General features: G+C 34.6%; 5 protein-coding genes across 5 annotated transcripts; 3 read left to right on the top strand and 2 right to left on the bottom strand.

Annotated features, from left to right (window-relative positions):
- Positions 1-912: 912 nt before the first annotated feature.
- On the bottom strand, positions 913-2,270 carry LOC111497310 (salicylic acid-binding protein 2-like). The gene is made up of 3 exons (XM_023148076.1): positions 1,833-2,270; positions 1,527-1,664; positions 913-1,456 (listed from the first exon to the last, which is right to left on the bottom strand). The coding sequence occupies exons 1-3, from the start codon at positions 2,190-2,192 to the stop codon at positions 1,175-1,177; spliced, it is 780 nt and encodes a 259-aa protein (XP_023003844.1). The 5' UTR covers positions 2,193-2,270; the 3' UTR covers positions 913-1,174.
- Positions 2,271-8,296: 6,026 nt separating this feature from the next.
- Positions 8,297-9,648, top strand: LOC111497048 (dof zinc finger protein DOF2.5-like). Its single transcript, XM_023147664.1, has one exon. The coding sequence runs from the start codon at positions 8,476-8,478 to the stop codon at positions 9,427-9,429; it is 954 nt and encodes a 317-aa protein (XP_023003432.1). The 5' UTR covers positions 8,297-8,475; the 3' UTR covers positions 9,430-9,648.
- Positions 9,649-10,111: 463 nt separating this feature from the next.
- On the bottom strand, positions 10,112-12,869 carry LOC111497047 (L-ascorbate oxidase homolog). Its single transcript, XM_023147663.1, has 9 exons — positions 12,719-12,869; positions 12,496-12,644; positions 12,311-12,420; positions 11,878-12,148; positions 11,707-11,803; positions 11,274-11,619; positions 10,817-11,182; positions 10,651-10,729; positions 10,112-10,530 (listed from the first exon to the last, which is right to left on the bottom strand). Exons 2-9 carry the CDS (start codon positions 12,637-12,639, stop codon positions 10,327-10,329), a joined length of 1,617 nt encoding a protein of 538 aa, XP_023003431.1. The 5' UTR covers positions 12,640-12,644; positions 12,719-12,869; the 3' UTR covers positions 10,112-10,326.
- Positions 12,870-14,329: 1,460 nt separating this feature from the next.
- Positions 14,330-17,834, top strand: LOC111497096 (probable disease resistance protein At5g66900). The gene is made up of 6 exons (XM_023147735.1): positions 14,330-15,320; positions 15,475-15,884; positions 15,983-16,338; positions 16,482-16,684; positions 16,775-17,654; positions 17,692-17,834. Exons 1-5 carry the CDS (start codon positions 14,675-14,677, stop codon positions 17,620-17,622), a joined length of 2,463 nt encoding a protein of 820 aa, XP_023003503.1. The 5' UTR covers positions 14,330-14,674; the 3' UTR covers positions 17,623-17,654; positions 17,692-17,834.
- Positions 17,835-22,521: 4,687 nt separating this feature from the next.
- Positions 22,522-24,549, top strand: LOC111497148 (transcription factor HHO5-like). Its single transcript, XM_023147822.1, has 5 exons — positions 22,522-22,978; positions 23,073-23,287; positions 23,385-23,769; positions 23,846-23,922; positions 24,011-24,549. The coding sequence occupies exons 1-5, from the start codon at positions 22,780-22,782 to the stop codon at positions 24,263-24,265; spliced, it is 1,131 nt and encodes a 376-aa protein (XP_023003590.1). The 5' UTR covers positions 22,522-22,779; the 3' UTR covers positions 24,266-24,549.
- Positions 24,550-27,036: the final 2,487 nt, after the last annotated feature.

Here is a 27,036-nt window from a genome sequence, read left to right as displayed (position 1 = left end):
GTCCAACAATATTAGGTCCACGCACTGGACACATTAACTGACAGCTGACATTGAAGTATTCCTGAAGAAGAAGGCATTGGAAGGTTTGGAGAGGTTTTGGAAATAGTGGCATGTGATCAGCTCCATTATATTGCCATTTCCATAGATAGGTCTCCATCATCCACTTCCCGATCATTTTGTCCTCATCGTAGTTCTTTTTCTCCCTAACTTTCTCTGATTTCGACGGTTCTTCTCTCAAGAGTCACCCCTTCTCTCACCGAGCCTTTGCCAAACCTAGATCCTAATTACGATGGATATTTGAGGATTTTGGAGGTTTTGTGGAAGCAGGTTGTTTTTTTGTTTTGTTTTGTTTGGAGCATTCAATCTTGAATTGAGAGAAATTGTAACCAATATTTTTTTTTTTTAAAAAAAAAAACTAGAAATTAAAAAAGATGTTGTCCCAAATTGATTAAATTAAGAAAGTGAATAGTTGAACTCGAACGTAAGAGCGAGGTCCCTTGACTTAGTTGAGTCACAAATATTCTTGACAGTTTGTGGAGCCACTAGGAGATTATATTTATGCATATCATGTCGTATGATACATAATACCTCTAAATGATATGTTATGCATATCATGTTAGCATGATTACTTCAAAATTAGGAAACACTATTTTACGCCAACTATATTTTCATGAAAGTTATGTTTATGAAAGAATGAATATACGACTTGCATCATACATTGATGTTAGGATACGTGCATTTATCTTCAAATCGTAGCCCTTGGATTAGATATAGTGCTTTTGTTAGTTGAGTACTTTTTAAAAAAAATTATTTATGCTATTTCCTTGATGGTATATAAATGGATGGTATGAACTTTTTTGGCCCATATTATAGTAACACCCTGGATATAAGATGGATATCATAGACAAACTGACACGCATGCCCAATCATGGATCATATCATAAAATCACAAACCCCAAATTAAGGAAGACGTGCAGAATTATAAAAGGTATGGTAATAACAAGTTTTAGGTACTGAAAGAAACACGTTGACACGCATTCCCAATAATGAACCAAGCACTCCATATCATAACATGCCAAACCCAGCATTTAGAGAAACTTGCAGAACTATAGAACATTTATTATTATTGCCTTCCGTTTCGTTTATCTCAGAGGAGTTGGAAGTAAAATCAGGATTAGGCGCAGCTGACAGCAACCTGAAGGAGACAGTGGAGAAGCTGGCGAGGCTTGCAAAACATGGGCATGTGATCAGACCCGTTTATTTCCATCACATTTTCAATCCCAACGTTGTGGATCATCCACTTTTGGAACTCCTCTGGGATTCCTTTGTCTTCAGTACAAACGATGTATACTTTCTTCACGGATCCATATTTTTGCTTGGAGAAATTGTTTGCCTTTGACAAGTCTTGCATGAACAATGAACTTGGCCTCAGAAGACTCAGCCCCAGTGCTAAATCCTTCCATGATAAACTATAATTCAGTACTAAATATCCTTAACAAATGTAGCAGATAAAGAAAGAGAGAAACCTCGGGAGGGGAGAGTTGGTAGAGCTTCTTGGCCACGAAATTGGGTCCAAAAAACATTGATGTTGAAGGCTCAGCTTCGGTTCCATAAGGACTAAACTGAGTGTCTAGCCAAGCTTCCAGGGGGGTTTGCTCATTGTACTTGCATCAACACAAAATTTGAGTTTTGGGTCATCCAAAGATTCAACCTTTATTCTTTAAAAATTTAGAATAGATTCTTTTGAATGCTCTGTATTTAAAAATTTAGAATAGATTCTTTTGAATGCTCTGTAATCAACTTTTTGACTAGACGGTAAAAGTAATAGGTACCTGATCTAGGACATAGGAAGGCTTGTGGTTAGTGTCAGGGACAAAGGCCGCCACGAAAACAGAGGCAGCTATCTTGTCCGGGAACCTCTCCATAGCCACAGCCAAGTTGAAGCCGCCAAGGCTATGACCCACCAATATCACCTTTTGATTTGGAGGAAGACAGGCCATGGCCTTCAACAAAGGCTCGGAGTAGTCTACAATGGAGTGCACATCTTGGATGACCTTCCTGTGGATTCCCGAGGCAGCCATGTCCAGCAGCGTTACACGGTGGCCAGCAGCCTCGAGCAGGGGCTTGATCTTGAACCAGCTCCAAGCTCCATGGCAAGCTCCGTGGACAAATACAAAATGCTTTTGCTCCATTTGAGTCAAGTGTTCCAAAAATTATGTTCGGTTGAACGTAGAGGACTTGCCCAAGTCTTGGTGGTGGATCTAATTATAGCTTTTTGAGAAGAAGCCTAGGTTGTCAAAGAAGACTACCTAATTATGCCAATCCCAGAGTTACATGGAAAGCAAAAGCAAGATTAATTGCAGTCAGACACGTACAAAACAAATATTAAGAAAGAGACTCAAATATTTACTTGGTCTAGTGGGAAGAAATTCACCATCACGGGTGGTAACCAATCAGTATAAACAAAGTAGGTAAATATCTAATTCTCACACTATAAAATCTCTTTCCTCCTAATTGAAAATACAAAATATCTATAACCTCATATCACTAGACTCCACACTTAAAAAATAAATAAATAAGAATATTAATTTTTAATAATAATAAATATAAAGACAAATAATAATAATAAAATTATTTTCTCAAAATTAAAATATATTCGCAGGTCACGTCTTTGAAAATCCGATTTTTGCAAGTGGCGTGTGGAAATCATGATATTATACAAATCACTATATTTTGGATTATTCGAAGTTAGTTATTGAAAAATGTACATTATATAAATAAATAAATAAATAAATAAATAAATTCTTTTTTTAATTGGTTTGTTTATTTGTGAATAATTAAAAGCGCTTTTGCTTGAATTATAAGTAAAGTTATTTAGTTTTTATAGTTTTTAAATTATAATTAGTTGACATCATTTAATAAAAACTTCAAATAAGAATTATTTAGAAAGATTTTGATCATATGGTAGATACTATTATGAAGATTTATTAAATATAAAAATAAAACTCCAACTACAATTAAGTTTTAACTTTGTTCAAAGAATAAATTTACATTTTATCAATTTTTTTATTAGAAAAGAACATAGTGTAAGCCGAAAGTGGAGAGGAATTTTGAATAAAAAATTATATATTATTAATCAAAATATTAGATGCTACAATCTTTCTGTATAATAATAATAATAAAATATTTTAATTTAATTTGTCGTTAAAACACAAAACAAACCCTAATCTCTAAATTTAATGATTTTGAGTCTCTCAAGCTATTGGCTCTGTTATTCTAACCATGAACTAATATCAATAATTGCGTTTTTATGTTCAATTAACCATTTTTCTGAAATAGTTGTTTGAACTCAAAAGATTAATTAATTAATTAATTAACCATTTTTTGATTTATTTTTTTTTAATTAAGAATATTATTTAAGCTTTGGAAAGTTCAAATATGTAAAAAAAATAAAAATTATGAATATTTTCTCTAATTTAGCCCTACTTAAAAATATTTGAACATAGAGAAAGAAATTAATAAAACTATGATGGGTTGATGGATAGAGTGCAACTTTTTTGTTTTTTTTTTTTTGTTTTTTCTATTTCTCTATTTATTTTTCTTGTTTTTTCTGTTATTTTCAAAGATGTCTATGGTAGGATATTAAAGCAATCAAATTTTGTTCTTTAAACATGTTCTTTAAAATAATAATATAATAATGCTCATATTCGAAGAAACATCGTTAATATAAGATATCGTTCTAAAAATGTGATAAAATCTTGTTCAACATTTAAATGGAGGCCACAAATTAGTTGCTTTATACAAAATTATTGTGAAAACATGTTTCTGAGAAATACCCTTCAGATTACTGTTTGTTTGTTTTTATTAATGTTATGTTCTTTAGATCAATTGAAATTGTATTGAATTTGAAAAACCTTTAGTTGAGCCTTATTCAATTATTTGGGTTATAAGTCAAGCCCAATGGGCCGTTGAAATGATGAAGGCTTCTTGTTGTGAATGTTATGAAATTGTCCATTCGCACTCTCCTTTGGGCTTCCCCGATATGATATTTTCTATTTAGAGCATAAGCTCCTCATGTACATGGAGATAATATTCTTCATTTATAAACTCATGATCTTCCACCCAATTAATCCCATTGGGAGACTCACTATCAATAATCTTCATAATCAAAGGGAATGGATATTGAATATGATCCATTAATCGATGGAGAGATTGGGTGAGCTCCCACATATCACTGTATCTTCCCTCTTTAAGTTATGTTTTAAGAGGTGTATGGTCAGACTTGGGTTGTGAAGTTGGCGTGTGTGAGGGGGTGATGGAGTTTGAAGGGCGTTGGTTATGGGGGGCCTGCGCCATGCAGGGCTGTTTTTGGGGCATGGAGGCGTCGTCAGCCTTCTTGTGCTCTACGAGATGAGATGATAAGAATAATAGTAAGAAAGAGGGAAGGTGAATGATAGGTGGAAGATAGAAGGTGATTATTAAAAAATAATAAGGTAAAAGAAAAAGTGGGGCAAATTGGAAATAAAATAATATTATTGAAAAAATAGTGAATGGGTAGTGGGGGTTTTGTTTGTACAGTGAGTTATAATAAGACAATGGGGACTGTGGTTGGATTCCTTTTGTTGTTGACATGATTGGGTGCCTGCCTCTATGCCCTATTTGTTTCTTTTATTCTTTTTTTACGTTTTGAATATTTGACTCCATCCCTTCATCATTTTGGACTAGGGTTGTTTTGAAAATGTAATAGTCACAAAAACCTTACTATATAATCTAAGATGTATATGGATGGGTGTAATTAAATCCGTTATATGTGATGGTGTTAGAGACAAATCAAACTCTAAACTCTAATCGTATTATGGACATAGCCATGCATAACATAACCAAGTGGGAGTGGGATGGGAATATAGACGAAGAAAAGAGAGAGAGGGAAGGGAATTGGATTATATGGGGGGGACAGGTTGGGGAAGGGTAGGGCAGGTAAGTGGCAAGGTTGTGAGTAAGAATTGTGTGTGTCAGAGAGAAAAACTCATTCTCTGTGAGATTCAGACTGAGTTATAAATAATGAAGAAATGAAAAAAGAAAGAGAAGAGCACATGCAAAGGGGTTTTGTGTGGAGAGGCAAGACATGATAGATCCATCTATGCAAGGACTATTCTGTTCATCTTCCAGCTTTTCTCACGTTTCCATATATCCTCTAAATCTTTCTCTTTCTTTCTTTCTTTCTTTTTTTCTTATTAAATCATACTTCCTTAGGGTTTTGAGCAGGGAAAAGAGGTGTGTGTGTATATAGTGGTTTAGGGTCTTGGTGGTGATTGTATAATTGAAATGGGAGTTGAAAAAGGAAGAAGAAGAAGAAGAAGAAGAAAGGTGAAATCAAAGAGTGTGCGTTGTGTTGCGTTGGAAAAGAGGCGTGAGAATCCCAAGAGATAGAATGGGTACAGATCCTAAAAGACTGAAAATAAAAAGCTTTGGTGTAACGTTGAAACTTGAAAGAACGAAAGAAAGAAGTAAAGGGGTTTTAACTAACTTAATATAATGTTTTACTCGTATATGTATACACTTCAATTTATTGGAGATTCGAGCTCAGAGATGGCGTGAGAGAGAATGATTGAAGATATTGATTGAAAAGGGAGAGAGAGAGAGAGACAGAGAGAGATTAAAAATGAAAAGGTGTATGGGTGCTGTATGAGTGGGAGACACGAGACGGGGTCCATATTTGTATCACATCCCATGCATTGTTGTCATGTCATTTCATAAACCACCACCACCACCACCCCCATACCCACAAACTTCAATATCATTAACCTCAATTTATTCTCTTAATTATTCCATTTACTCCTAATTAGATGATGGAGAATTATTGGTGTGTTAATTAAAATGATGATTATGTGTTATAGAGATTCGTGATTCCAACTTAAAATTAAAATTCGTGTCAGCTAGATAGATTCAAAGTTTGAAGCTTGCTGTTACACACACAAATCCCCATATATCAATTCTTTCCCTTAACCTCTATTTCAATTCAAATAAGGTCGAGTTTGGTGAGATTACGAAAATAATATAATTTTTTAATTCAATATCAAATTCATAATTTATAGAATTTAATAATCCAAGTTTGAAAATCCCAGCAACGACCAATCAAAGAATTCCTCTTCAGAATCTCCCCTAGTCTTATCTTTTTAGGAAAAAAAGAGCATTTTCTAGAAATTTCAATTAAAAAAGAAGTATAATTTGTTATTGGGAGAGCAGATTTAATAATATTATTATAAAATCTTTGTTTTTCTTTTTTGTGGATATTTTCAACAACTACCCCATCAAATATGGCCAATACCTATTTTGAAATTTCTCGTCCTTTTGCTTTTCGTCCTTTCTTCCTATTCACAATTTTAAGACGTGTCTATTAAATAGAGTATGAAGTGATATATGTATATTATATTGGATAGTAAATATTATGGGCACATCAAAAACATTAGGATCACATGAATCCAAAGTTAATTATTGCGATTCAACAATAATGAGAGGGAGTAAGAGAATCTGAACTTTAAATTTTGGAAATTGAAAGAGACGGGAGGAGGTGATTGAAGGGAGGGAGTGCCCGACACCGATCCCAGACTCAGAAATAATCCAGAGGATCCAAACCCCTCGTCGTTTTCTGCTCACCCCAAACTGTAAAGACAGGCACAAGCATTCCTTGATTTTAGCTCTCCCGCTCCAGACGCCACGCGCGCTCTGCTCTAAAACTTCTGCGCCTTCATTTCCTCTTTTTATATTCCAATTACGACTTTTATCACCTACCTCATCGATCTAAATAAAACACGGTGAAAATGTTAAAGAGATGACTTAATATAAAGTTGCTTATGATTGAACTACCAAAAATCAAAGTGTATCTAATTGGTCTAAGTAGTAACTTTTAGCTTATTCGTGTATCTCTCTTTTACACTGTGTCGTATAATAACACACGTAAAATTCTCATCGAGAAACAAGGTAAAAAAGTCAAAAAAGACTAATAATACAAATTAACTTTACACGGATAATTATGGTAATAATTAAGAAATTTAATATAAGTATCGTGTAAATTAAGGGATAAGATTGGTATTATTATCAATCAACCATATATGAAGTCAAACCAAAAAATTGACCATGACACCCACAAGTGTGAGACATGTAGGGCCGTTTTCATCTTTTTGATTTTTGTCATTTTTAAAATTTTTGGAATTCAAAATATTTCATTGGATGGCGAAGTTGATTGTCTTCTTAGGCCTGAATTTAGTTAGAGAAACAAAGATTTTTGGTAAATAAAAAAAAAAAAAAAAGAAGGTTAGATAAGAGTAAGAAAAAAAGCTGATGACATGTGATTAAGTAAGTAATAAATGGTCAATGTCATCCATTTATAAAAATCTTAATATTTTAATTTCATAACTAAAAAAATTGACCATTTCTACATTTTCAAATAACTAAAATTTGGAGAAAGATTGAATGGTCACAAATGACGGTTGTAGCAGTTAAAACCCTAAATATTTATAAATATATCCTAACATGATACACTTATAATATTAATACAAGCCTAAAGTTTAAGGGTATAGAATGATTTTTTTTTTCCCCCTAAAATCTTAAAATTCGTTCTTGGTGTTAGTTTAAAATTTATTTGTATTGAATTTAATAAAATAATAACAATAATTTTCCAAATGGAGAAAAATAACACAATGGATATATTTTTAAAAATTTATAGAAAAAGATTAATTTATTTGAAAGTAAAAAAAGTTGAAGTTGGGTTGATTTTGTTGGATGGATTAACATTTACTAATCTCTTTTTTGCTCCTTCAGTTATTATAAATAAGTGGGTTAATTTGGGGGTAAAAGTTGTGTTATTTTGAATATGATTAGGTTAAACAGTGTGCGAAATGCAGAGGAAAAAGAAAAAATGAAGTTCATCATCAATCAATGTTTGTAATGTCTCAATATCTATCTAGAGACACATATGTTTGAATGGTCTGGTTCCAGTAATTTCTTCAATGTTTGAACTAAAATCGCCCAATTAAGCATGCATAAGTACGTTTAAAAAAGAAAAAAATTAATTAAGTTTCGATCCCACACCGTCTTTTCTATGGTTCCAAATATAACGATAAATGTAACTATAAAATAATAAAAAAAAAACTTAAAGAACGATAATTGACATGTATTCGCAAAAATGAAAAGAAGTATGGTTTTGGTAGCAATAATATAGAATTTGGTATTAAAAAAAAAAAAAAAAAAAAAAAACTAGAAACATTTGCTTTATTGTACAATATATATTAAACCTCTTCTCCTCTTCTTGCCACTCCCAAAAGCTCTCTCTCACTCTCATATGTCACCAAATCAAAAGCTCTTTCTTTATCCCTTTCCCACTTACTCAAAAGACTCGCACTTCCATCCCTTTGCTTTTCTTTTGTTTTGTTTTTGGATTGTTGGGAAATCCCAAAGAACAAGAAAAGAAAGAGAATGATCCAAGAACTATTTGGTGTTTCAGGGCTTTTAGCTGCACCACCTGGAGACCCCAAAATCTCCATCAATGCTTCAATTCTAGATTCCTCCCCTTCCACACCCACGCCCACACCCACGCCCACACCCACCTCAAATTCGGAAGCGCAAAACTTGCGGTGCCCCAGATGCGAGTCTTCCAATACCAAATTCTGTTACTACAATAACTATAACCTCACTCAACCACGCCACTTTTGCAAAACATGTCGACGTTATTGGACTAAAGGTGGGGCCCTCAGGAATGTTCCCATTGGTGGTGGCTGTCGGAAGAACAGGACCGCGGCAGCTACGGTGGTGAAATCAGCTGCTGCCAAGATGAAAACGGTGTCGTCTGACATATTTGGTCGGGTTGGTTTTGGAAATGGGTCGGCGTTGGATCCCCGAGTAACATCGCCAGCGCAAATTCTTTGGGGGTCGCCGCAAAATTCACATCTTTTGGCCGTTTTGAGATCCGCTACCCAAAATCAAAACCCTAACCCTAAGAGTCTCGCTAGATCCCACGTCATCAACGACCCACCGGCCGCGTCGGCTACTGCCACGACGACGACGCCGTTTCATGCTAGGACGATGGGGTTTGATCCGGTGAACCATATTTCTTCTCTGGGGCTGTGCAGCTCTTACTGGAGGAACAATCACACCCAAGTTCTTCACCAACAAAATGGACATGTCCATGGCAGCGGGGATCAGGTTTCCGGCGCCAGCACTGGGATTCAGGAGCTGTACCAGAAGCTCAAGTCGTCGTCGAGCAATTATTTCATGGATGGTCAGCAGGGATCAGTGGGGGTGACGAGTGTGGGTACGGCGGCGATTTTGGAGACGGCTCCGGTGGGAGGCGGCGAAACGGCGGCAGGTTACTGGAACCCAACTTTTTCTTGGTCTGATGTTCATGCTAGTGCTAATGGAGCATATCCTTAATCAAAAAGAAAAGACTGTTTTGTTTCCCCTGATTTGGCCATTTCTCTTTCCCCATATTAGGATTTGCTTTTTTTTTTTTTTTTTGGGTTTGGGTTTGTGGTGTATGAAATTAATGGCTTATTTAGCATCAGTTTTTTGTCTTTAGAATTAATTACAGTTTGTGTTTAAATTAAATTAACTCAACGAATATGTCTTCAGCACTCCCTCATTTAGATTAAGTTTCTTAAACTTGTTCTTCCATCACAAAAGAAACGTTTTATTTTAGAAGGAAGTGAAAGAAAAGAGAGAGAAGCTGCAGGCTTTTGCTTTTGGGAAATAAAGGAAGCGTTGGCCGTGGCTGTGAGGCTGAGGCTGAGTGGCTGTGCCTGTGCCTGTGGCTATGTCTGCTTTCTTTCAACATCTTCTCTGATTCTCACTGTTCTCTCGCACTTGCTTTCAAATCTACAGCTTTCTGGTTTATAGGCTGCCTCAATTCTTATTATAATCAACACTTTGATTTCTTTAGTTTTGTACTTCATGTGTCTTCTTTTCCAGGTAAAAATCATACTAGAAAGCTTAGCAAATGACCCAAATCAATAAACTTTTGAACCCAAAACTATTGGATTCCCAAGTCTTTCACTGTCCCACTGCTTTGATTTACATTTTTTCTTCTTATAATTAATGTTTAGCGGTGGGAAGATGCTGTGGTAATATATTTGTAAGTCCATTTACTTTCTCAAAATAAATAGTGAAATGAGCAACTTAGAAGCATGACTTGATTGAGCCACTTCAAAGAACAATACATGTAAGAGTTTCCAAGCGATTGAAAGAATTAAGGTAAATGATTCTCATTTTTTCTCTCCATGTAATGTACTCAAACTCTCATGACTAAAGGCAGACAGATCGGCAATGCCAGATTCAAAGATGTCGTCCCATGGCCTTACCACATAACAAAGCGTTGGGAGGGATGCTGTATTCATTGGCAAGACTCTGAGTTTGAGTCCACACTCTGAGATAGAACTGTTGCCCAAGATACTGTCTTTCCCAGATTGCAGACCTTAAGTTCCACATCCCTTGATTGTCTAATGATACCAATATGGCTGTCCATGAATTGGGATACACCTGCAACACCAAAACAACCCACACAACAAGCTCAGGGCAAAATGTCATTAAAATGAACTACAGAGCTCAAAATGTCAAAGCAGAGTCACTGCATATTGGTATTGATGCCGAGTCGTTTACCTGTGCTGTGTGTCTGGTAAGAGCATCTACTAAATTGTAGGAGTTTCTGCTGGCTTGACTCCATTGTCCATAGCCATATCTATATCATATTGCCAACAAAAGGGAAAATATCAAGATATTTGCAAATGAAACATTGTAGAAGCAGAACACAGCACATTTGACTTACCCAACCACCCAGAAATCATAACCATCAAGGTGGAAGGATTGCATAGAATGCTCGTTGTTCTGGAATACAATTTCGACGAAATCGTGGAGAAAGGTTGGCAATACAGAAGTAGCAATGAAGGCAGGGCCATCAGAGGGAAGGCTCTGGAGGGAATTTACAGAGAAAACACCAGGGATGTTGAAGTAATCAGCAAGCTTTAGAGGGGTGTCGGAATTAACATATGACACCCTGTTGATGGCATATCGCTGTTTTCCATTGATTAAAGGAGCGGATGTTGCCAAAACAATTGTCTTTGTTGGGATAATCTTCCCATAATGGAATGAGCCCTGAGGATTAGGCCTGGCTGCATTTGCTGTTAAGTTCCACCTTCCAGAGATGAATGGTAAAAAATTCAGTCTCCTTGTTGGTAACAATAAAAAGAAACCTCGTGTCGTAGCATTGCATCGTTTCGACATACCTGAAAGTTCTGGCTTGCTTCACAGACCAATCTACTTCAATGGTAGGACCAGCAGGCAAAGGTCCAGAAACAGGTGAGTTGGAATTTGAATAATGCAACACTGCCGTTGCTGTGAGAACAGTTCTAGAGAAACGTGTTGATGCAACTATATAATAGTCCTTTGGAGCCTGATCTAAGGTGACTAGAACCGATAACGACTGACCGACATGAACATCGAGAGAGTCGTACAAGTTCTGGAGAGTATGAGATCCTTCAACTTCCACTAACTTCATTTTATGTCCCTGAATCCTGAAGTTAAGAGATGTTGACAAACCCACATTTGAGATCCTGAACATGTAAGTTTTACCTGAAATGTTTGCAAGAGTCATTGTTAGGTTACTTAGCAAACTTTAATGAAAAAGGGAAAGCATAATAGATATGTTTTGAAAAGAACCTTGATTGCCAGTGAAAGTACTATGAGTTTGTCCATTTATAAGAACACCATCAGGTAAGGGAAGAGATCTTCCTGCATCTAGAGATTCTTGCAGGGACTGAAAAGTAAAGAAACCGACATTAACAAAGAACTCTTGTCATTAATAGTTGACCATGTTCGATATTAAAATACCTTGTGACTAGTCTTGTACCAATCACCAACAAGTAGAGTAAAATCTCCATCTTGAACAGGATAAGGAATTGGAATTCGCGGCCTCTGGTAGACATTCAGAGCTCCAAAGCCACCACCAGCTTTCTGAAACTGAGTAGAAGGGAAGTATGCAAAGGATCCAATCTGATCTTTGGTTTGGAAGGAGTAAGTGTAATTAGAGTTTGGAGGAATGGCACAGTTGGTCCCAAGAACTCCATCTTGCCATGAGTTCTTCCTTTGTTTGATCCCATTCCTTAAGATAGAACAAGCATTACAAAACAGAACTGAAGCCCAAAGCAACCAATTCTCTTAAGAAATTGTTTGAAAACGTAACAGATGGCTTGGTAACGTGGTCTGAATGAAGCTATGAACTAAAATTATAATGGCGGAAAAGGAATGATTTGATGGAACTCACCATGTAAGCAAGAAAGGCTCATCCAGCTTGTTGATTAGGTTGAGAATGATATTGTCATTGGTCACTACTTCTAATTTGGGGCCGGGGAACTGACCGTTTATCAGGATAACCTTAAAAATCAAACAAAACCCACCATTAATAAACTGTAAAAACTAGATCTGAAACATGAACAGCAGTAAACCAACCTGTTGAGGAACACCCAGAGGAGAAATAGTCCCATATGTAACTGTCCAAGTGTAAAACCTATATGGGTTTTCAGCATTCACCAATGAAATGCTCAGCAAAGCCAAAGCTCGACAAATCAGTCGAAGCAAGCCCTGTTTCTCCATTGAATCTGCAAAACGGCATTGCATCAGAAACCCCCATAAACAAAATAAGAAGACAGAGTTCAAAGAAAAGAAAACTCACTCAGATTTTCAAGGAGTGAGGGAAAGCAGACGAAATCGAAGTCGAAACAAGGGTTAAAATTTGAAACCCTTTTGGGGTCAGTGGGTAACAGCTAGAAGATGATTGAATACAACTGGAGTGGGTGAAAGGCTTAAATAGAGACAAGGCGGGAAGCGAATTGAAAGAATATTAAATTGTTAATCCAATTTGAGTGAAAGCCTTAAAATTTTGAACTTTACAGTAGGAGGAGAGACAGTGGACAGTATGTATGTGGTAAAGGTTGTAACTTTATGGAGTATTCCGTGCTGTTAACGCGTTTTCTCATAATTGGAAGCCAAATCGCTCGAATTGGAAGCGAACTCGATAAGAGTGAATGAGAGTCAAAAGTTACAATAATTATTTCTCATGTTTCTTTTATCACCAAAACCTCCCCTGATTACGCTGGTAGCTATGACTTCGATCTTCCCTTCTTTTTCGCTGTCTTTCTCCGTCAGGATTATGATTCTCTTCCCATCAAAATGGATTTCAATGGATAACGATGAACATGTCTGGAAATTTAAGCCATGTTTTTAAAAAAAAATCAATTGTGTTGGTAAAAATGATAACTATAATATAAAAGTCAATGTCTAATCTTAAATAGCGAGCATAATTGAAGTTGGTAGAACACAGTTATTTGCTTATTATATAATGAAGTATAGTGGATTATTTTAGTTCACTCCACCGGACCCAAGCTGGTGAACCAAACCCTCATTTATATTTTTAATAATATCAAAGGGCAAATGCACTTATTCCTTAATTATTTAAAATAAATGAATTTTATGAGTTAGATTATTGATGGAATAACATGGACAACTATTCATATCATTAAATAGATACGGGAATATTGGATAATAACATATTTTTATTGGGTTACAATTTTCCATAAGAATTTGATTTTTAAAACTTAAATTTTCATCTTTTTAAAAAGAAGATGAAGAGGTTGCGCACACGTAATTAAATACAAATAAAAAAAAATTTGAATTTGGAAACAAAGCTAAATGAATGTTAAAAGAAGACATGAGTATAGGCAAGGTGGGACATAAAATTTATGGATGAGAGGCGCATGTGAGATGTTGGGGAAGGGTAATGGATATTAATTTGGTAGGTAGTGATGCCCCACACGGTTTGCTGCTTACCCACGCACCGCCGCTCATTGCCCACACCCATCTCTCTCCCCCCAGTCCCCACCCACCCTTCATTCCAGAACTCTCACGTTTTTCTTATAACACCATACCATTCATGATAATTAAAGATGAATGGATGAAAAAAACAAAAAGAATTACCGAAATTTGCTAACGATGGGTTTGAAAGGTTACGTTCATCTCATTAGCTAAACTGGACAAATACTTAAGTGGTTACATAACTCTTATTAGCTATACAAGACTGAGTGCATGAGTGGTCACATATGTCTCATTAGCTAAACTGAATTGAGTGTCGGAGTTGTTAGAGTCATATTATTAGCTTGGACTATTATAGAAATCTCATTAGTACATGAGCTATTAGTTAAACGAGATTGAGTGGATGAGCTGTTACCTTGATTAATCTCGTATATTATAAGGATTAATGTTGTCTCCAAAATTCTCATTCTCGGTTTACAACTTACCAACCTTTTCTATCGGCTTTTTACTTCCATTAGCGAAGGAAGGTTCACCATCATCATCGACTGCTCAATCTTTAGATGTTTGAGAACTCCAATCAATTTTCAAACTCAAGTATGTTGTTGTACATGCACGCTAAATTCTTATTTTCAGACCAATTATTGTGTTGCCTTCCAAAACAATACCAATATCCACTTTTTCAACTTTTCAATCAAGATTGTCCACATTTCTTCGATGAAACCCCGGAGATTCCAGAGACTACAAAGCGAGAAAAGGGGGTTTGGCTGATTGGTAAAGGTATTGCTATTTGCCATCAGTTGGTCTATTTTTGACGGAAAAAATGGCGCTGGAATTGGTGGGTGGAGCTGTTTTGGGCGCCGTAGTTGGGGAGCTGTTCAAAGTAATCTTGGATTTGGGCGAAAGGGCCATCCATTTCAGTCCTGTTCTTAAGAATATCAGTTTCAAGCTAAAAGCTATAATCCCTTTGGTGAACCAAATCGACGAGCTTAATGAGTTTCTCGATTACCCAAAAGAAGAAACAGAGAAATTGAGGGATCTAATGGATGAAGGGAGGCGGCTACTTCTCCGGTGCGGCGATGTGAAATTGGGGAATCTTGATTATCTGAAGAAACCATTTTACACCAAAAAGCTTCGGGACTTGGATACTGAACTCCGAAGCTTCATGGACATTTTGATGCTCCAGATGTCTAGAGACCAGAAGAAGAACTTGAAGTCGATGAACCAACTTATGGAGATTCTCTGCAGAATCGATAGCAGAGGTGGGTCGAGCAAGCCAGTGGATTTGATAGTATCGCCATGTTTGGTTCCTCAACTGCAAGAAGAAACTGTTGGGTTGGAGAAGCCAGTAAAGGAGTTGAAGGTCAAAATTCTCAAAAATGAGGTTCGAATGTTGGTTGTCACAGCTCCTGGGGGCTGTGGAAAAACCACACTGGCCTTGAAGTTTTGCCATGACAAAGAAGTCAAAGGTACGCCTAAATCATTCTTTTGGGGAAATAAAAATGTGTATTGAAATCCGGGAATGAACTTCAAATGAACTATGTGGGTGCTGCTAATTTCATGGCAAGATAATGAAACTTGATGCATCTCTCACTGGAGCTTTCTATTTTGGCATCTTGATAGATATATTCCAGGGGAAGATCATCTTTGTTGCAGTTTCAAGAAAACCAGACTTGAAGCTCATAATGAAAAACATAATTGAAAGCCTCAGAGGCATTCAATTGCCTGATTGGCAGAGTGATGAGCATGCATTCTGCTATTTAGAATTGTGGCTGAAGCAAACAAGCCAAAAGCCTATATTGATTGTGCTAGACGATGTGTGGAATGGGTTAGAATCAGAATGCCTTCTTGATAAGCTTTCGCAAATGCCTTGCTGCAAGATTTTGGTCACTTCAAGGTTTTCTTTCCCAAGATTTAGTGAGTCTTATTATTTGGAACCTTTGAACCATGAGAACGCAATGAAACTTTTTCTTCGCTCAGCATCATTGGACAATGGAAGTTCTAAGCTCCCTGATGAAGAAACTTTAGAAAAGGCAATATTTCTCTATTCAATACTTCTTGAATGCAAAAATAAGGAAGTTTATTGTATTTTTCCAGGTGAGATGTCTAAGTCTGTGTAATTGAATTTCAGGTAATTGGGGGATGCAAGAGACTCCCTCTTGCTCTTAAGGTAATCGGAAGATCACTTTCCCGCAGACCGACATTGGTTTGGAGAGTTACAGGGAGGAATTTGTGTAGAAGTGGCTCCATATTTGATTCGGAGAAAGAACTTCTTGAATGCCTACAAAGCAGTCTGGATGTGTTGGATGATAAGATGGTGACGAAGGAGAGTTTCATGGATTTAGGTTCTTTTCCTGAAGACCAGAGAATTCCTGCTTCTACCTTCATTGACATTTTCACAGTTTTGTATGGAGAAGATGAAAATGAAGCAATGGTCACCCTCCATGAACTATCCTCTCGGAGTCTACTTAATTCTGCCACAACAAGGTAAATTCTGTGCACATATATGCTAAAAATTTGAATTACCGAGTACCCAAATATGGAAAGTTTCTCCAACTGCTGATGTTATTATTACCTGTATTGATATCAAAATGATAGCAACTGATTTGTTTTGTGGGGCTATTCCTCAGAAAATATGATGATGAGTTCTACGAAGAGCAGTTTTTTAGTCAGCATGATAGTCTTAGAGATTTGGCTATCTACTTGATGAATATAGAGCCCATAGAGCAAAGAAAAAGATTGTTCTTGGAGATGGATGGAAATGATTTCCCTAAATGGTGGGTAGAACAAGAGAGGCATCCCTCCAATGCCCGCCTGATATCCATAACCACAGGTCTTTCTCTCACTTTCTGTGATATTATTCCAGTTTCTTGTTTTTTCACTTCTTAACTTTAAAATCAAAGGGGATTTTGAGATGTTGCAGATGAGAGATTCTCATCAAGTTGGCCTGACATGGAAGCACCTAAAGTGGAGGTTCTGATTCTTAATCTTCAGTCAAGAACATACAACTTGCCCGGGTTCATCAAGAGAATGAATAATTTGAAAGCTCTGATCATCACAAATTTTGGGTGTTTTCCAACTGAGGTGACAAGTGAAGATAATCAACCATTCAACTGTCTGCAAAATCTTGAACGAATCAGGTTCGAGCGGATTTCAGTACCTCTCTTTACTAATAATCAGAGCCTGAAACCACTGAGAAATCTGCAGAAAATATCCTTCGTGATGTGCAAATTTGGTAAAACATTCATCCACATTTCAAGCCAAATCTCGGAATTGTTGCCCAACTTGGTGGAGATTTCCATAGACTTATGCAACGATTTGAGTGCAGTCCCCAATGGGGTGTGTGACATTGTGAAGTTGCAAAAGCTGAGCATTACAAATTGCCATGGACTAACTTCGTTGCCAGAAGATCTTGGAAAACTGATTAATCTAAAAAAGCTGAGGATTAGATGTTGCATATATCTAGCAGAGTTGCCGGAGTCGACGACGAAGCTTCGGGAATTAGTCCATCTTGACATATCACACTGTCTTGATCTTGTCAAGCTTCCCGAGAAGATTGGTGAATTGCATCGATTAGAAAAGCTGGACATGAGGCACTGCACGAGCTTGCGCAAGCTGCCATCGTCGATCAGAAATCTGAAAAATCTGAAAAGTTTGACACTTGTATGTGATGAAGATATTGCAGAGTTGTTGAAAACGGTTGCACCCCGCCTTTGGAAACAGGTGAAAGTGCAAGAGGAAGAAGCCAACCTGGATTGGCTATGTTTATGACCCATTCCATTCTTTCATTTACTACATTTAAACCGTCATGACTCTCCTTGAATCTTGCAAGGAAATATTAAAAAAATAAATTAATAAACCAACGTTGTAATCGTTTGTTGGGCTGGGCCTACATACCCACTGTCATTTGCATTTTGGGCCAAATGGTGAGTTTCCTTTTAGTAATGGGCTGGATTTAAGTATAGCCCATTGGTAGGTGTCCATCTTTTTGTAGCCACTTTTGTGAAGATGATTTATTATTATTATTATTTAGATGATATAATATTTTAGAAATAAAGAAAGAAAAAAAAAAAAAAAGAGAGTGAAAATAAATAATCAAACATGGTTAATGGGTGTTGCTTTGGTTGCATAGAAACGAGGAAAGAGAAGAATAATATAAAATATATATAAAGAAAAAGGGATAATTAAATATAGTTAATTGAAGAGAGTCAACAAAGGAAAATAAATGGTTGGGAGAAAAAGAAGAGGAGAAAAATGAATAAAAAAGATCCCTTTTATTTCTTTGCCGTAGAAATGCAGTGGGAAACACGTAGATTTATCACAAAACAAAAGGGGAGAATAAAATGTTGTATTTTTATTTAATTATTTAATTAATTATTTAATTTTGGCCGTAAGAGAAAAAATAAATAAATAAATAGAAGTGATTGAAGCACATGGGAATTGGAGTAAGTTTTGTGGGATTCCCATTCCCATATCTTATGTGGGGAAACGTTCATGTCTTCTTCTTTCTTTTCTTGCCCACTTCCTTTTTTTTTACAATTATATCCCATTAATTCGAACCCCATGTGAGGAAAGTAGTTGATTTATCATCTCCATACTGTTAGACCAACACGACTCTCTACAATGGTATGATATTGTCCACTTTGAGCGTAAGTTTGGGCTTCCCAAAAAACCTCATCCAAATGGAGTTAGTATTCCTCACTTATAAACCCATGATCATTTCCTAAATTAGCGGAGGTGGAACTTTCATCATCCAACACATACTACTCTAATTAATATTCTTGGATTAAATAAGCTCAATTCGATCATAATTTGCATGTACTCAAGCTAACAAAAAAGGAGTCGAGGATGGTAATAGATCAGCAGGGACAAGTGGGGCACATCAGAATCTTAGATTAATAGATTAAGCTTTGTGTATATAAAAAGAGAAAGAAAAAGAAGAAAAAAAAATGTTGAAAGATTTGAAGTGCATCAAAATGAAACTCCAAATCCAAATGATGGTGCAATATGAGCCATTGATTTGGGAAAAAGAAAAAAACAAAGAAAGCAGAGAGTAGTTGAATGAGAGAAATCCCAAATTTGGGGAAACAGAGCATAATGGCCTTCAAAATGTAACACCACAACAGCCATTGCTTCAGAATCATTTTTCCTTCCCATAATATTTTTTAAAAAACTGTTTTAGATTAGATTCTCCAATACCATTCTATTTCCCAAAACTTTAATTCAATCTTCATAAAAATAATTTCATTCACTAAATACTCTTTTCATTTTAATTAGTGTATGAATAACGTTGATTTAGGTTCAATCATGACCTAAAACTAGGCAATGCTAAGTTAAAAAAGAGTTAGTGAACTAATTCCTAAATGGCCATTTTACAAAATAAAGTATGCACTATACAAATATGGTCAAATCATGTATTGATAACATGCAAAAGTATTCAAAATAAACTAATATTTGTAGCTGCTATTAATTTTAGCTTACTTCAATTTAGATGCATTTGTATTATTATTTTTTTTTTTAATTTACTAAATTCGCTGAATATGGGTTAAATTGTTTCTAGAATCTACAAATATTTTTATGCTTTGATTCCATCCAAACTTTAGATTTTAAAATTTTAAATACAGAATTGTGTAAAGATTAAAATATATAGGATATAATATATTATAATTATATCACATTGTTAAATAATATTTATATATGAATTTATGAAGAAAAGAAGATATACAACTACACTTAGTTGTTTTATGGTTTCAAATATATTATAAAACAAATTTTGAATAATAATTTAAATTGAAATTCAATTTCTAAATTTGCTATTAAACACATTTCTGATAACATAACTACGCTTTTTGTGAGAACAACTTAATTGCCAGAATAAATAAAAAATAAGTTAATTGTACACCTACTAATTCCAATTTTTACTTTTAAAAATAATTTAATGATTTATTTAACACTTTTAAAATTATTAAAATTATTTGAATATTTAATTTTTTTTTAGGAAGAATATATATTAGGTTGATAAGATTATTTTCCAAACTGAAGGAAAATTTTAAACAACAAATTGAATTCGTGCATATTGCAAGTTTCCGATAATCTTCTTCGTTTTAAATTTAGTTTAAAATTAAAAAAAATAAATAAATTATTATAATTATTTTTTTAAGTTTCACTGGAATTTTTTTAATTACAAGACAAAAATGGAACTATTAGTTAAGGCTCCATTGGTTTTTTTTTTATTATTTTTTTATTTATAATTAAGCTTATAAATAAAATATTTGTTTGATTATCTATTTAAAAAAAAGTTTTGAATACTAAGATATATATATATTTTGTAAACACGTTAACTATTTAATTTTTAATTTTTTGGTTTAAAAAATTTGGGTGGTTTTATTATCATTTCTCTATCATAAATTTTAAATTATGCACATAAATTTTAAACTATATGAATTATTTACGAGCTTCATCTTATACAAACAAAATTCTAACAGAAATTCTTATTTTTTCCAAAAACACATTAATCAATTTTATAATTTTAACTCAAAATCAAAATCTAGCGTAAGTATAAGAATATTTCTCTCAAAATCATTTGACATAACACTTGACCAAAAATAACTTTCAAAACTAAGGTAAAGTACACTTTTAATCTTTCCACCTATATATATATATAAATTAAACACTTTTAGATCAACCTATAATAGGAATGATAAATTGGGAGTTAACATATGATAGGGAATGTTTTTTTTTTTTTAATGAGTTGAGTTTTTATATATATATATATATATATATATATATATATATATATATAATTTTTTTTTAATTTGGATACTTTGACTAAATTAATTCAAATTTTATGAAATCGAGTTGAAAATTTTTAAATCTAAAAAAACAAGTAAATAATAAATTAAAATAAGAAAGTATGTTAAAATGGAATGATGAGAAAATGTTATTATTATTAAAAAAAATTAAGGAGAATCTTTTTTTGTTAACAATAAAATAAAAGAGTAAGGAGGGTTTTTGAAAATGGAAGAATATCCTCTATATTTATATGTAATTATGAATATTTAAAATATATTAGGGATTTAGTTGAAAAATAAAGGAACGGTGGACAATTAATAGACTCGTTTTTCATATGAGATCCGCTAAGGAGACACCAACCGATTACGGAGCTCTCTCTGAGATTCTCCAGTTCTACAGTTTTCTATTATTATTTATTTATTTATTTATTCCAATACTATTTGACTTATTTATCCTCGTTTATTCCATTATTATCCAAAATAAGAATAATTATAATTTAATGAGACAAGGGTGGTCTGATGTGTATATATACTCATAGGAGGAATTTAGTAATGTAAGCTTTAATTAAATTGCATAGGCCGCATTTAATCAATTCTGAAGCTTGGACCCTACATATTTATCATTAGTATGTCCTGACCATAGTATTGCCTCCCCTCTACGATGGGAAATAAATACGGAATTTAAATAAAATGTGTGAGAATAATAAAGGAATAAAAATTAAAGTTTACAAAAGACAAGGAAAAGAAGAAAAAATGAATGGATGGCTACGATTATTTAGTATAAAAAAACATAAAAAAAAAAAGGGCATCTTTTACCATCTGCTGTGCGGCAGGAACCACAACCAATCAATGCCCAGGATACCTCATCTTCAATTATTCAATTAAAATTAAAAAAATCATAAAATAGAACAATCAGATTAAATTTTATCATCAGGACACGTGTCGAAATCAGAATGAAGGAATCTTACACGAACGAGAAAAAGTCCGATCGTACTGGATCCTTACAACTGAAGCACCACCACTTTGGCAATCTCACCGTTTAAATATATCTCTTGTCTACGTGTCCAAATCTTAATCCACATGCCCGTCTCTCTCTCATGTGGCACAAAATATTGAACCATACTTTTCTCGGCTCACTGGAATCAACCCACCCCATTTTCCACCATTCATTTTCAGGCAATTCCAATTTTATTATTATTATTATTATTATTATTTTTTAACGTTGCAGAATATAACGCCTATCCTAATATTAATTTTATCCTTTTCAAATTCCTGATATATATATATATATATATATATATATATATATATATATATATATATATTATGGTTTTTAATATACACTTTATTATTATTATGATCGATGGAGTGGAGTTTGTTTTGTTGGACACTGACCATATATGTTTGTTTCATTAATATGGTTTGAGGTATTTTGTAAAAAATAGTTGAAAGCTTTTTTCTTCCATCAAAGTAAAATTTAAGTAATTTAACATAATAAGTTTGAAAGAAAAAAGTTGTTGTATCAATTTTTTATTATTAAATATGGTAACAGATGCAACTTAAAAAGTTGAATAAATTACTTTTGTTAGAAAATGAAAAGTGAGGAGAAAGGTAAAATGAAAAGGCGTCAAATGTCAAAATTGCCCTAAAATGATACATAAAATTACGTGTACGTCAATCACACCGTTGGTGTTGCTTTCGGCAATGAAGAATCTAATAGAAATTTATTTTCTGAAATTTGAAAAAGATGACACTGTAATTTCTTTTTATTTAAAAAAGAAAAGAAAAGGAAAAAAAAGAAAACAGTAAACAATTCGCCGCATGACCAGATCTACGGAATCCAAAGATTCCAACACCACCAGACTCGGCAAATCGACCAGGCCGATACGATTAAATTTCCCCGAGTCGCCGATTTATTGCTCTGGATGCGACGACCCGATCTCGTCTGAAAACAAAAACCAAACACACAAAGAAAAAAAAACAGAGAGTTCAATCGAATCTTAGCCTCCTGAATCTGCGCTGTTTATAAATACAGTGCCCCTCTTTGTTTCTCCGTCCATTCTCTGTTCTCTCTCTTGCAAATGATAGAGATAAACATACAGAGAATTCAACGCCCCTCATACCCAACTGATTGACTATGGAACTCAGCTTAGATTTGTCCTTGGACTTCGTACCCAAAACCATACCTGAAATTCTCCTCGAACTTTCATCCATCTCCGATTCCTTTACTAAACAGTCCAAGCTCGATGATTATGTCAAAAGGTTGGAGGATGAAATGAGGAAGATTGATGCTTTCAAACGGGAGCTCCCTCTCTGTGTTCTTCTCTTGCAAGATGGTGGGTCTCTTTGGAATCTCTGATTTGTTGTCGTTTTCGGGATTTTAGAACATGGGTTTCGGGTTTATTGACGTTTCGATTCCTGGGTTTGCAGCAATTTTGAGATTGAAAGAGGAGGTGTTGCAGTTTCAGTCGTTGAAGGATCAGCCGGTGATTGAAAAGTTCATCCCATCGAAGGGAAGTTCCGAGGAAGCCGATGGGGAGGGCGAGAAGAGGGAGAAGAAGAGGTGGTTGAGTTCAACTCAGTTGTGGAACACGAATACCAATTTTGATGACGATATTCCAAATCCAAAATCGAATATGAACTTGGTATTTAACTTTTACAGAGATTTATTTAATTAATTATTCCTCCTTTTGAGTTGTGGGGGTTTTTTCGGGATTACATTTAAATTGCTTTTACTTACAGAATGGGGATGAAGACGATCGGTCTGTGCCGCAGACCCCAATCGAACATTGGGATTGTGCAAAAAGACGAAGAGCATTCGAGTTGTTCAAAGATCAAAACAATTTTGTAAAAGGAGCAACAAAAGATGTGGCGTTCTCAGAAGTCCCAAAACTTACTCTAATGACCCCAATCTCCGATCCCTTTTCGGCTAATTTGACCCTCAAGAACGGCACCGCCCGAGGAAGCAGCGCTTCTGTTTCTGGGTTGTCTTCGCCGGCGGCGCAAATCACGGGGCACGCAAAATTGTCCCAACACCAACAGACCATCAGGAAACAGAGACGATGCTGGTCGCCGGAGCTCCACCGGCGTTTCGTCGACGCACTGCATCGACTCGGCGGATCTCAAGGTTCGAAACTAACTTTTAACCATTACAATCTTTTAAATCTAAGAATCAGTTAGTGATCTAAATTTCAATCTTCCAGTGGCAACACCAAAACAGATAAGGGAACTGATGCAAGTGGACGGGCTCACCAACGACGAAGTGAAAAGCCATTTACAAGTACGATTAACACAAAAAAAAAAGCAAAACAAATTTCTGGGTTCCTTTTAAATCCTGAAATTCTAATTCTGAGAAACGTTTTGAACAGAAATACAGGCTTCACGTTCGAAAGTTGGGCCCGACGGAAGGTTCAGGAGGCGGGGGGTGGATGGCGGAAGCACACCAGGGGGATCACCACTCAAAGACAAGTGCGACACATGCGGGATCTCCAGATGGACCACTCCAGGGCGGAGGGTCTGGAAAAGCACTGTCCATAACAGAAGGGGAGAGTATGGAAGGGGAAGAAGATGCGAAATCGGAGGGGCATAGTTGGAAGGGAAGGATTCAGAAAGTTGGAGATTGAAGAAGAAAAAGGGTGTATTGAGTTCCGACAAGTTTTGCAGAGAAACGGATACAAAATGGGGAATCTGAAATTTCTGATTTTGTAGACACAGAAGAATAAGGTATATTGTACGTTGTTTGTGTTTTGTTTGTTAATTAATGTGTACAAGTAAGTAGTAGTGTTGGATGAAGAGGATGTTGCTTTTGAAAACTGATCTTTTTGAAGGGTAAGTTTTTGTAACTTTGTCGGTGGGATCGGCGAATACCCTCTGATCAATGCATTCTTCTTCTTCTACTTCCTCCTCTGCAATTCTCTCGTAGAGGTTCATACTCCATTTGATTCATGTTCTATAACTTCTCAATTAACATCAACTAAACTTAATCCAACATTAATCACTTTTAACCCTTTCAATCAATCAATCCATCTTCTCCACTAACCTTCCAATCCAATTACTTTCTCACTAACATTTTTGTTAACTTTCATGGGTTTTTGATAAAAACATCCCCATTTCTTTTTTTTCAATACAAAGATCAAAACTTCGAGTCAAAGAGTAACGTTTTGCGTGTTGGAAGAGCCTAAGGTTCATATCTCTCGTCAACCGGTATTATTCAATAACAAAATAGCTATTTGAAGCATTGTGAAAATGATTTACAATTTGTGAAATTAAGATAATATTTAGAGATTTGGGGATTTTAAAAAGAAGAGAAATAAAGGGGAATGGGACTGTGAAGCTCTCTGCTCCATTGATGTGGTGATAAGAGAAGCTGCTTCTCACGTGGATTCTCACCATGCTATCAACCATCCTTGTGGTCGAGGAGCACCTGCCAAGCACGTGGGTTAATGGAATATAGCATCATCCCATAAATAAAAGCAATGGAGAAACAAAAAGACTTAACTTCTTCTCTTTTCTTTTTTCTTTAGCATCAATGGAAGCTAGTTAAAGCACTTCAAGAAATCATTTCTGCCTGAATTCCATTGGACTAATATCGTGTGTTAGCTTTGTCAAATATCTTCCAATATTTAAGTTAGCGTTGTATTGAAGTGATCATAACTCACAACGAATAAGCATGACAACTCTCGTGCACTTTTCATTAATGTTTGTTACTGCAATGTAGAGTAGTATATTTAGTAACCGAAACCACAATATCAGCATAACTTTAGGCGAGGATTGCGTGTATTTATGAAAGGGCATCATTTTGGATTCTCAACCATGCCGCATATGTTGTTATTTAACGTATTGATGTTGTTTTCACTTTAAATTCTCGACCATGCCGAGATGAAGTCTAGTTTGTTGTTATTTAACCTGTTGGTATTAGACACATTTTCCATCCACAACCACATGTCAAAACCCAAAACAATAATGATTGAATGAGAGAAGGATTAGAATGAAAATTAGTTTTATTCTTTATACTAATCCATAATCTTATTCAAATATAAGTCAACCAACTCAAAGATAAGATCATAGTTGATGTTAATGATAACAAAATGCTCAAACAAGAGTATAGATAAATTTAATTACATTAATCATCTGCCAAGGCCATAAACTCTTGAGTAGTCTTTCTAACTGCACCTTGGTGCATCTTATTACACACCAGATATTAAATTTAGTCAAGAATGATCGTGTTGGTGCCTTCTCCAACCTTAGCTCAACTGTGGTCATAAAAACTTTGATGAACTTATTAGTTGATTCTTTGCCTGAATTTAGGATTAAAAGTGTAATATCTGCTTCAAAATTGAAATCTTTACACGGAGAACCTAATTCGTTTATTGTCTTCTTATTCCATGGACCTACACGCTAATTTCTTAAGAATATTATGCTTTAAATCCATTTGTTGTTATTAGAATAATTTTATTCTTTCTATTATACTCTTTGAACGTGACAATAAGATCGAACAACCATATTCTTATATTCTTATTCTTATTTGATGTGCTTATGAAATATTATAAATAATTTGTCCATTATATACACTAACAGTTAGCTTTTTTTTAGTTAATGAGCTGTAATTTTGTATTTTGTTTTTACTATTTGTTAATTTAAAACAAATTATTAGAAAATAATAATAATAATAATAATAAATAAATAACACTGGGTAAATTAAATGGTCACGAAACAAATTAATTTTAATAATTATTTAGTCTGCCATTTTTCTATAAATAAATCTCATTTTAACTAAATTTGTAATTAGAAGTATGACAAATATAATTAGACAATTATGATTAATTTAATTCATACCTTAATACTATGAAACTACATTAATAAATATTCATTTTAGCTGGTTGTCCTCTCTAAAATAGGATATGATAATCCACTCTTTTGGATTTTGTGTCTCCGCAAAAAAAATTATCACTAAAAAATATAGATTCAAATAAAAATAAACATTTTTTTTATCAAAGCAATTATTGGAATTTTTTAATATTTTGAGCGGATGAATGTGAAATTCTTTTTTTTGGGTATGTAAAAAAAAAATAAGAAATCTTTAATTTACTCAATTATAAAATTGAAAATGGTATTTTTTTTTCTTGTTCAAAGAATTAAAAGAAATACACGGGTTGACCTTTCTTTTTCATATCTTTGTTTTATCATTTTCGGAATGGAAAAAATACGAATCCCCATCGCCCCAATAAACAAAAAAGTTTTTATTGATTTTTGATTTTATTATATATTTTCTATATTCTAGAATATAGAAAATATATAATATCTAATGAAATAGAAAACATGATGTTTGACTCTAATACTATTTGTAAGAGTCAAAGTCGACCGATAGTATGGTAGATATTGTCCGTCTCAACTA

This window comes from Cucurbita maxima, unplaced genomic scaffold (genome assembly GCF_002738345.1).
Source record: "Cucurbita maxima cultivar Rimu unplaced genomic scaffold, Cmax_1.0 Cma_Scf00023, whole genome shotgun sequence".
In the NCBI taxonomy this organism is placed as follows: domain Eukaryota; kingdom Viridiplantae; phylum Streptophyta; class Magnoliopsida; order Cucurbitales; family Cucurbitaceae; genus Cucurbita; species Cucurbita maxima.
Note: the sequence above shows the minus strand (reverse complement) of the source record. Positions and strands in the feature narration are given on the sequence as shown.

What these genes read in the sequence shown, in the direction of transcription:
- LOC111497310 (XM_023148076.1), bottom strand. Translation starts at nt 2,192, where the DNA reads ATGGAGCAAAAGCATTTTGTATTTGTCCACGGAGCTTGCCATGGAGCT. An exon ending in CTTCCTATGTCCTAGATCAG is followed by an intron (nt 1,665 to 1,832) that starts GTACCTATTACT and finishes TGTTGATGCAAG; the next exon opens with TACAATGAGCAAACCCCCCT. An exon ending in ACCAACTCTCCCCTCCCGAG is followed by an intron (nt 1,457 to 1,526) that starts GTTTCTCTCTTT and finishes TTATCATGGAAG; the next exon opens with GATTTAGCACTGGGGCTGAG.
- LOC111497048 (XM_023147664.1), top strand. Translation starts at nt 8,476, where the DNA reads ATGATCCAAGAACTATTTGGTGTTTCAGGGCTTTTAGCTGCACCACCT.
- LOC111497047 (XM_023147663.1), bottom strand. Translation starts at nt 12,639, where the DNA reads ATGGAGAAACAGGGCTTGCTTCGACTGATTTGTCGAGCTTTGGCTTTG. An exon ending in CTCTGGGTGTTCCTCAACAG is followed by an intron (nt 12,421 to 12,495) that starts GTTGGTTTACTG and finishes TTGATTTTTAAG; the next exon opens with GTTATCCTGATAAACGGTCA. An exon ending in AAGCAAGCCAGAACTTTCAG is followed by an intron (nt 11,183 to 11,273) that starts GTATGTCGAAAC and finishes CATCTCTGGAAG; the next exon opens with GTGGAACTTAACAGCAAATG.
- LOC111497096 (XM_023147735.1), top strand. Translation starts at nt 14,675, where the DNA reads ATGGCGCTGGAATTGGTGGGTGGAGCTGTTTTGGGCGCCGTAGTTGGG. An exon ending in CCATGACAAAGAAGTCAAAG is followed by an intron (nt 15,321 to 15,474) that starts GTACGCCTAAAT and finishes GCATCTTGATAG; the next exon opens with ATATATTCCAGGGGAAGATC. An exon ending in CTTAATTCTGCCACAACAAG is followed by an intron (nt 16,339 to 16,481) that starts GTAAATTCTGTG and finishes GCTATTCCTCAG; the next exon opens with AAAATATGATGATGAGTTCT.
- LOC111497148 (XM_023147822.1), top strand. Translation starts at nt 22,780, where the DNA reads ATGGAACTCAGCTTAGATTTGTCCTTGGACTTCGTACCCAAAACCATA. An exon ending in TGTTCTTCTCTTGCAAGATG is followed by an intron (nt 22,979 to 23,072) that starts GTGGGTCTCTTT and finishes CTGGGTTTGCAG; the next exon opens with CAATTTTGAGATTGAAAGAG. An exon ending in CAAAATCGAATATGAACTTG is followed by an intron (nt 23,288 to 23,384) that starts GTATTTAACTTT and finishes TTTTACTTACAG; the next exon opens with AATGGGGATGAAGACGATCG.